The following is a 10,467-nucleotide window of genomic DNA, read 5'->3' on the forward strand; positions in this document are numbered from 1 at the left end:
AAAGAGTGTTCTGCTGCTGTATGATATAAAAGACCTGGTTTTAGTACCATTTTGTTCAGCTATTCAGCTAACGTTTAAAATACCAGTGAAACACAAAAACTTTCCCTTGCATAAAAGGGCATTGTTTAGTAGAAAACAGTAAAGGGTATTGCGTTATAATGTTATGTGCAAGAGAGCACTAATGAGTCCAAACAAACCCTAAGGGAACACGCAGCTCCCTACAGCTCTAGGCTTCCTTATCTTATATATACTGTTGCAAGTAATTTAAAGTCTATAGGGCCAGATATGTGAAAGTCTGTATTCATGAAAGAACTCTCTGGAGACTGATACTGCCAAGTATACATTGTTGTTTTGTTTGAATCGTGTGAAACATTTCTTTACCGATTCCGAGATACTATTATGCCACATTGAAAGCAACCAAATTCAGACTCATAGTGCCATATGTTCTACATGGTTTTGAAGGAGGTGATATGAGGGTACAGTTTAATATTGTAGTGATTTTTTTTCCAGCACTTTCAATTTTCAACAGTCAAACTATATCTTGTCACCTTGCTTATAGGCAGTGTACCATATGAGTCATTGTATGAAAATATCTGAACAAGACTGAAAAGCACATAAGCATTTTAGTGAATTAAGTTATCTTTGCAAAACCTTTTTTGTAGTCACTGTCTACTTGGCTATAAACAAACAACTCACTTGATTGGTACTTGAGTGATCCCCATACGGGAACCCCAGACCTTACAGATGGAAAGCCCATTGTCCCACATTTAAGTACCTTTGAATTATCCAAATTAACATTTTGCCTCTGAACAGTTGTGGCTAATTGACATTTAAGACCTATGTGTAAATGACTCTGCCTTATGCGAGTTGTAGCCCAGCTCAGTCCAGTTAGTGCCTCATTAAACCAGTTGCCTGTTTTCAGCCCTTCACAGCACCAATTTAAAACTTCGCCCAATTTAAATGTATTTATTTGTTTACACTAGCAAACTAACTTCCCTTGCAGATAGTCTATTTCATTTTCAGCTTGTAGCCTAAACTTTTCATCAACAGTGAAGAAAACCACTAAAGGTAAACTTGAGTGATAAATACTTTAGTTTTAATATAAGGTTCTATTGTGTTGATATATTACTATTCTTATGCCTGCTTAAACATTTATGAAAGATGTATAATTTACTTCCAAGCATCTGAGTTCATAAAAATACGATTTGGGATGACAGTATTTTGTCATATATTCACAGCATCCCTTTCTATAGTAAACCATTAAACTATTACCTGATTACAGAATACTATCAGTGATGGAAGATGCGGTGGAAGATTATCTAATGTTTTGAGGGTAATTTGAGCCAGGCATAGAAGCATATTTTAATGCAGCCAATAGAATAATCATATCCTCTTTTCACAGTGCTACTTTTCATAGCCTACTAATACCACTTTGTATGCTTTATATTTCTAAATCTTTCCCATCTTGCCAATCTTTCTCTATCTTCTTTCAGCTCCTACAATTTTAGAATCATAAAATCATAGCAAATTAGGGTTGAAGGGATCTCAGGAGGTCATCTAGTCCAACCCCTTGCTCAAAGCAGGACTGTCAATATATAACGTCCTAGCTAAGGCGTTGTCTAGCCAGGTCTTAAGAACTTCTAAGGATGGAGTTCCACAATCTCTCTGGGTAGCCTGTTCCAGTGCTTGACCACCCTCCTACTGAGAGAGTTTTTCCTCATGTCTAACCCAAACTTTCCTTGCTGCAACTTAAGACCATTGCTCCTTGTTTTGTCATCTGCCACCAATGAGAACAGTCTAGCTCCATCCTCTTTATAACCACCCTTCAGGTAGTTGAAGGCTTTTATTAAATCCTTCCTCAGTCTTCTCTTCTCCAAACTAAATAAGCCCAGTTCCCTCAGTCTCTCCTCATAAATCATGTTAGAGGGCTGGGAAACCATTTCTGTTGTCCTCTGAACTCTCTCCAGTTAGTCCATATCCTTTCTGTAATGGGGGATCCAAAGGTAGACACAGTACTCCTGCTGTGGTCTCACGTATTGGCGAATACAGGTTTCCCTCACTTTATGCAGGTTCTGTATGTGTGAATTCTCTCTTATGCAATGACCCTTTTAATGCCAAAAATTCATTATATGCGAGGTAAATTCACTCTTATGTGATCGGTGTGGTGGAAGCCTGCAGTCAGCTGCTTTGTGCAGTGCATTGTGCAAGTGACGCGCACCAAAATGTAGTTTCCTGTGTGAATCTGTGCACCTCGCTCGTTGTTTGCGACACGTTTCTGTAGTTGCCATCCCCATTATAATAGTGCCCAGTGCTTGTGCGTACTGTCTGATGTTGGCAAGTACCAAAATAGTCTTGTAAAAGTCATAGAAATAGGTCTGGGGTTCAGTACGGTAGAGGTCTTGGAACATATTCCTATTTGTTACATTTTAAAGTGAGTTCCCCTTATGCGGATTCAAGTTGCATGCCATTTTCCAGGAATGCATGTACAGTGTAAAGCAAGGGAAACCTGTAGAGGGGAATAATCACTTTAATCGATCTGCTGGCAACGGACCTACTAGTGCAGTCCAGTATGCTGTTAGCTTTCTTCTCAGCAAGGGCACATGGTTGGCTTACATTCAGTTTATTGTCCAGTGTAACTCCCAGGTCCTTTTCTGCAGAACTTCTGTTTAGCCAGTTGGTCCTCAGCTTGTACCAGTGCATGGGATTGTTCTGTCCTAAGTGCGGGAGATTGCACTTGTCTTTATTGAACCTCATGAGATTTCTTTTGGTCCAGTCCTCCAGTTTGTCTAGGTCTCTCTGAATCCTAGCCCTGCCCTCCAGCATATCTACTACCCCCAGCTTGGTAGCATCCATCAACTTGTTGAGGGTGCACTCCATCCCATCTTTCAAATCATTGATGAAGACATTGAATAAAACTGACCCCTGGGGCACTCTACTTGATACCAGCTGCCAAGTAGATATAGAGCCATTGATTACTACCCTTTGAGTCCAACAACTCAGCCAGTTTTCTGTCCACCATACAAGTCTATTAATCTAACGTGCAGTTCCTTAGCTTGCTGGCAAGAATGTGGTGGGAGACTGTACCAAAAGCCTTGCTTAGAGTCGAGCTTTCCTGCATCCACTGCTCTCCCCACATCCACAGAACTAATCTTCTCATCATAGAAGGCAATCGGATTGGTCAAGCATGACTTGTTCTTGATGAATACTGACTATTCCTTATCACCTTCTCCTCTAAGTGCTTAGAGATGGATTCCTTGAGGATCTGCTGCATAATTTTTTTTTCCAGAGACTGAGGCGAGGCTGACTGGTCTAGTTCCCCAGATCTTTCTTCTTCCCTTTCTTAAAGATGGACACTATTTCCCCTTGTTATGCTTTTTCATACTATTTCCCCATGTTAGGCTTCTAAAAAATCTTACCTTCCACTAATTTTGAACCACTAGGTGTTAATCTTGCTCAGTTGCCTTGCCTTATGACTTGGCTCAAATTTAAATTTTAACACTTTAAAAACACATATGGAGCATAACAAGACAGACGTCAAAGGAATGCTCCATCATTTTGCTTTAATTGCTTTCCTTTGCCCAGCTCTCTGTTGCCTACTTAAATTGGAAAACATTTCCATGCGATCCTATTTTACGTGTCTTTGAAGCACCATGTATACAAATTGCTGTTTGAGTGAGAGTTTTGTCGTCTTCTGTTTAAGTACTCTGACAGCCATCATTGTATTTCCCTCAGTCTTTATTTCATATTGGGATTATAAAATATGAATTTTAGTATGCAGCAACTGTACAAGACATTTAGAACTATAGTCAAAATTTGGATTTCTGAACCTGAAAAGGCTACATGTTAACTTCTAACTATGCTATCAGGGAGAAAACTACTGAGCATAAAAAGTGCATAATATATTGAAAATTTGGAATAGCTTGGGGCAAGAACTTGCTATGAAAAATGCTGGATTTCATCCCAGTGGTTGGTTGCTGTTCTGTTACCTGTCAGGGAACCCCAGTGTTCTGCTATGGATATGTAGTGGGGCCTCAGCTAAAGAAAACTAGCCTTACTGCTTAGAGTACTTGTTCTATGTCCATGTACCTACCATCACTGTAGGTACACATGTGCCAAGGACATGAAAGGCGGTGCACAATTCCTGTTCCTCAGTTTCTGTCAAGCTGTTATGGACTCAAGACAGGGCACTTTGTTGATTTATTATTCAAAGATACAGCTTTGGTCAAAGCCCTGTTGGCTGCCTATACACGTGCTGGTTTGTGTTCTAACTGGAACACTCAACATTGCCTCACCATCACGGGTATTGGTTCCGTGGCCATTTTTAAACACGTGGGGGCTTAATACATATGGCAGTGAGGCATTTTAATTACAGTGACTCTCTAGGAACTGCTCTAATTAAAACAAAGCATGTGTATAGGCAGCCTTTGAGGGCTTTTACCCCTTTGAAGTTTGTTTTATTTTGGTAAGAAAAAAAAATACTAAGGCCCTCCTTTGACGCACTCCACTTACTTCTAATACTTTTAATATGCTCATCCCTATGATCAGAGGTCTTTCTCTTGTCCATGGTTTGAGATTTTAATTCAGCCAGAGATCCACCTTTTGTAATACTGCTGTCAGCCTTCATTCCAACCCTGAGCATGATTCCACTTTGAGCATGTCTCTGGAGCCACCTCACCAGTCTACAAAGTCTATAAGTAGAGAGCGGTCCAGGTTCTCTAGAGTGCCTTCCCAGACCTCCTGACTTCTGACAGAGTGGCTGAAGGGCTCATAGCCGTCTCTGTTGTGGTGTCACTTTTGGCAATGGGGCCCTCAATTTTCCCCTGTTATTGTGGAGGCCTAAAGTAGTCTTGCTTCTGAGACGGACAGACTCCTGTTTCTTGTGTTGTGGCCGAGAGGAAATTGGCCAAAAATACAAAGTCCTCTGCAGAGGTGCCTGAATGCTTTTATACCCACTGAATGCCTTGTTGGCAACTGTGGCACATTGTGAAATCTAAGCAGCTATTCATCACTAGTAAAGAACAAGAGCCCAAACGTTTTGACTTCTTTGGACAAAAATCAGCTGATCTTTGATTCCAAATGGCTAGCTAGCAAGCTCTTCTGGGAAGACATGGATTCCGTTGCATTGCTGGTACCATTCACTGTTTACCACAGAGTATGTAGTGATCAAGAGATCTCTTCAGGCAGTGCTGGACACTGAATACTGCCTCCTGCTCAGTAGTTATGGAACATTGGTCATGAGTGGTAGGGTTCCAGGTTTCCCAAAGGTGTTACAGAGATGGTTTTACCTTTAGGAGAGGAGTCATACAGCATGATGATAAACTCTCCTTACTCTGAAAGGTTCAAGAGCCACTTTACATACTCTGGAAGCATAGTCCTCAGATCTGAAGAAGAGGCATAACTACTAGACATTTACTGTACCTTGAGGCATTCCTATCAGTCTTCCTCTATTTGGTCCCAGAAAGTATCAGAGTTTCAAGAAGGAAACCGCATTTAGCTGTGCAGTCCATGGCTGTGAAAGAGGATTACCATTGCATCTCAGGAGTTACTACAATAGTTATTTTATGGTCCCAGAGAGGAAAGGGGGATGATGATGCTCCATCCTGACTCTCTAAGAAGCTGTTTTTTTCAAGATGGTGACAGTAGCTACCATTATACTGTCTCCTCTGGGTATCTGTCAACTTTCAGAATCAGTATTTTCATATTGCAAGCAGACTTCCGTGCAGAAAATCTCTATTTTGTGGTAAGTTAGGACATTTACAAAGTCTTTCCATTCAGGCTCTTGCCAGCCACAAGTAGTCTCCAAGGTACTCTGGCTGAATGGTTTTCACAGTTGAGGGGAGGCGGAATGGTCAGGTCACAGTCTGCCTTTTCATAGGTTATTTGGATGGTGAAAGGGGCCTTCTCCAAGCAAGTGTCAGAGATTATTCTCACAACAGTGTAACTGTTCCAGATCCCAGGGCTGTTAGTGAACATACAGAAGCCCAACCTGGCTCCTGTTCGAAGACTGGAGTTCAGAGAACCTACTGCGAACTTCATGACATGTGTAGTGTGTCTCCTACAGGTATGATTTCAGTCCCTGGGAGAACTCCTTTTGTTAGCTGAGCATGAGCCCGCTACAACAGTCAAGACCTTTTTCTTTGTCTTGGTCTATACTGACATGGTGGTGCTGGTGTCTCAGACTTCTCCAGTGCATGTCCTAGTTGTGAGATGTCTGTTTTTTCAGCAGAGAACTGCTAAGTGCCCTGTGTCGTGGAAAAAACACGCTGTAGAATTTGGAATCAGGTCAGGTAGAAACTTTATTTCGATAGCTATCGGAGAGAGACCCTTACAGGAAGATTTCTGTTGTGGCCTCTCTACTTTACATCCAGAGTAATTACCCTTTTATAGATTCAAGACAAAGGGTTGCCTAAACTAACTTTTCCTGCCTTGGGGCTATCTGTCTTGTGTCCTTCAAGACAGTTTAATGGTCATCTTCCTCTTATCTAAGGAATTTCTCTCTCCCCCCTTGAGGCCTTAGCCATCCTTTGCTTCCACACCTGATAACATCCTCCCTTACCCCAATGGTTCAGTCCTCACTCAGGTAGCGGAAGGACCTACCCAAAGTATACAAGGGGTTGCCATTCCTACACTTGCACCTGTTTGTGACTGTTTTATGACAGGTGTGAAAACCTGTCAAGCTTTCCTGCACTACATTTGAGGGAATTGTCTACGCTATTCTGCACAAGACTATAATGTGTGTTATATCAGCAAACAGGATAACACCAGAATGTGCTTCTTAGCAATCCAGTCATGGGAGTGGTGCAGGGACCACTCCCATGCGTATGATTTCAATTCCATCTCATTCAGTAAATAAATTTGATGGCTTTCTTCCTGAGTACTCATTCCTTAAGAGTTGGGGTGCCATTTATTTCTACATGCTTGAAATAAAAAGCTTTGTTCTTCTACCTAAGTCTACCTCAGAAAGCCTCCACAGCCCTTTATCTCTGCAATGAGAGGTAGATATCAAAGGGCACCATTTTATCAGCCCAAAAACTGTCCAGATAATATCTTCCAGAGTCAAACTGTTAGACCATAACAAAGGTGAAACCACTTGTTCTACCAGAGCTTCCCTGTGCTGTCTCCATCGCTGATATTTGAAAGATGGTCGTTCAGAGCTGTAGTTATGCCTTCATCAAATGTTATTTGAGTACAGAAATCTTCAGGGCTGATGTTGATTTTGGTGTGGTGGTCCCTGTCACTCTTCATGTAGGTAACTCGCACTTCCCCCCAGGTATGCACGAACTGTTTTGAAGTCGCCCACAGTGAGAGTCTGCATATGGACATTACACACTGAACCACCCCAGTTTACCCATACGTGATTTCTTTCCTGCCTGCTGCTGCAGTTGGCATATTAGTGGTACTGATATTCTTATGAAATATCTTTTATGAGAAGTATTCTTTTAACCATCTGTTAGGATTGAGAATATTAGGATTGCTGATCTGCTTCTGGCTTCTCCAGTCCATGTTGTTAGCTGCAAGTGAACCATGACTTCCAAGGTCATTTCGATAAGCCCAGTTATTTATGGCAGTCTGGTTAGGAAGGGGACCAGATTTATGCAGCTGTTTAATTCTGAAAATGGCATTTCAGGGCCTTGTCATTTTACCAGCAGACTGATAGGTTCGCTTCAGACCAACAGCTGTGTAGGTGAATGAGAATGGATAGAGTCCTTGTGACTGAACTTTTAAAAACTGAAAATGATGCTGTCAAACAAACTAGTTCTTTAATTTAGTCTATGCCAGTAGTAGTAGCAGTTGCTAATCGACTAATTATTTACATAGCCAAATTAAAAAATGAAGCCCCTTTAAATATTTATGAACATGCTCAAATGTAAGTGCACATGGAAAAGTCATTTTTCTAGTGTAAGTAACAAGAAAGAGTTTTGTTGTTTTTATCATTTAATTGCTACAGTTGACACGATGAGAATTACTGCCTGCAGTGTAACAAATATGCTACTTCGGGGCGGGGGGAATCGGTGTACAGTTTTTATGTTCTCAGATGGGAAATAATAAAACTATATTGGTATAGATATAAGTGGCATTCCACTTAAATGTGGACATTTCTTAGGAAAGTCTGCTTTATTTTTACCTTTCACTTAGTAAAGAGTTTGACTATTTGTCTGGCTTCAGGATGCAAAACTAACTTCTAAAAAAATCTATCTTAATTTTTCTTCATGCACTTTTTCTGATTCTTTCTAGTCCCAGTCAAGGCCCCTGCTGTACCGCACTATGTACTTTCAAACTGAAAACTGACAAGTGTCGGAATGATTCCGACTGTGCAAGAGAAGGAATGTGTAATGGTTACACTGCTCTTTGTCCAGCATCTGATCCTAAACCAAACTTCACAGATTGCAACAGACAAACACAAGTTTGCATAAATGGGGTAAGTTTTATGGCCTGAGGTAATGCTACAAATTGTAAAGCAGTGTGACTCCAGTACCTATTGAAGACAGTATTGCAACGGAGTCTTTTCTTAAACTTGGGGGGGGGAAGTGTTCACTTCTCAATTCAGTTAATATCAATGGAACAAGCGACCTCAGCCATTTAATATTTTGATAGCTCAGAGACTAATTAAATAGATTTGCAGAACTAGCCAGATATTTGCAAGGTGCTTTTTAGACTGTGTTTAAGATGTATTCAGTTTGACTCTACAACACGTAGCAAGATGAAAGTTTTTCTACCCTTGTTTTGCTATCAGTCACTTTCTTTTAAAAAAGAACAAGTTTGTTTATTTTGGGTTAATCCAACTTGCAGCGTATGGAAACTTTGCCTATTGTTTTTTAGATGCTTTGGATGTGCTTGCTTGCTTTGGTTTTATAGAAGAGTATACAGATAATTCCTGTGCATGTTATGTTTATTCATATGGAGTAATCCTAGACTCCTAGCACTTCCTTGATTTGCAGAATCCCTGGAAGTAGATGGCTCTCTCTTCATGAATCCGTCACTATGATATTTTGAAGCAAAAAGAAGAGAGATAAAGTCTTCATATTAGAGACTAAGTAACACCTGGCTATTTTTATATCACTAACTTTTCATATCAGGTATATAATGCTGAAACATACCACTCTGCTCCAGATGTAAACCTCTTGACCTGGATGTAATTTATCCATATTAGAATGGTGCCACACACAAGCAAGTTCTAATGAGCTAATTTTGCCCGCTTACAATGCTGCATTAAGGAGACCATTCTGCTTCTGATTCTGGAAGCAGTTTTCACGAAGCAGCATGGCCTGGTTCAGCGTACCACTGTCTTGTACAGTAAGTTAGTAGGATAGGCATGCCCTCATTGTCAGTTTGTTTCTAACAGTCCAGTGTTGGCAAGAATCCTTTGCTGCATGAAGAAAAGTAAGATTTATCTGCAGTCTAGTTATGAATACAGGAGCCAAATGTTCAAACAACTAGTGTCATCTTAAAATGAAGAAATGGCAACAAGATTCCTTTATAAATTCACTTTATTTTGAAGTAGTGTGTTTTTAACTTTACTCTGGATGGTGTACTCTTTTGCTACTGAATTGGATCCTGAGGGATCATCCAGAATTTTAATCACATTTGATAAGATTATTGTGACTGCTGCCTTTTAGAAAGGACAGAATATACATCTAAAATATAAATAAATAAATAAGTTGAATATTCTTACTTTTCCAAAGGAAAACAATTCCAAATACTGTATCTTTAACACTTTTGATCTATTTTTATTTTGTTGAATAGGCATGTCAGTGCAATGGTCTTAACAAATAATTCTTTTTACATATTACAATGCTGTGCATAGTTTTGCAACTGTTTCTTTGCAGGTTTCCATCATTACTTATACCTAAAAGCAACATTAAATATGCAGTACCTCAACCATGAAACTTTAAATTTTCATCCAAATTAAGTGAATCCAGTCTCTTCTTTTACACACTTTACCCAAAAAAGAAAGTAACACTAATTTGTAAACGTCAAAGTAAATGAAAGCCTTTTTTAAAGAAAACATTTTTTTAAGTGAGGCCCTGGACAGACATAATGGTTGAAGCCTTCTATACGTCTTTGAATCTCTCCAAACAGCAAGCCTGCAGATGTGCACAGTCAAAGAAACACTTTAAAAATGATCCTCAAAGAATGAGGAATCTCTGAAATGCTTTCTGAAATGTCTGTGCTCTATGGAGTATTGCTTGGTCCTCCAGTAACCCACAGTTCTCTGCTTCAGGCCGTGTTGTTCAAGTATGAGGGCTGAAGGGATAGGTGTTGCAGAGGGTGGGACAGACAGCCAGTGAGCACTGTGGTTGTTAGGGCTTTCCAGGCATCACAGCGGCATGCATGAAATCCATCTCTCCAGCCCCTAGGAGGGAAGGATGCCTCTGCTGCTTGGCCTCTGGAACCAGAAGAGTCTGAAAGTGGAGTGTTCATTGGCTGTCTGCCCCCTCTACCCCCCCCCCCCCCCCCCTTTCTCCC

At 40.5% G+C, this 10,467-nt stretch overlaps 1 protein-coding gene across 1 annotated transcript in view; it reads left to right on the top strand.

Annotated features, from left to right (window-relative positions):
* LOC102371205 (disintegrin and metalloproteinase domain-containing protein 10) overlaps nucleotides 1-10,467 on the top strand; it is a 45,769-nt gene that overhangs the window by 25,592 nt on the left and 9,710 nt on the right. The window contains exon 9 of the mRNA XM_006020246.3: nucleotides 8,236-8,419. Within this exon, the coding sequence (XP_006020308.1) occupies nucleotides 8,236-8,419 (184 nt within the window). The remainder of the gene's footprint in view (nucleotides 1-8,235; nucleotides 8,420-10,467) is intronic.

The sequence above is a fragment of the Alligator sinensis genome, unplaced genomic scaffold (genome assembly GCF_000455745.1).
Source record: "Alligator sinensis unplaced genomic scaffold, ASM45574v1 scaffold1097_1, whole genome shotgun sequence".
Taxonomy (NCBI): domain Eukaryota; kingdom Metazoa; phylum Chordata; order Crocodylia; family Alligatoridae; genus Alligator; species Alligator sinensis.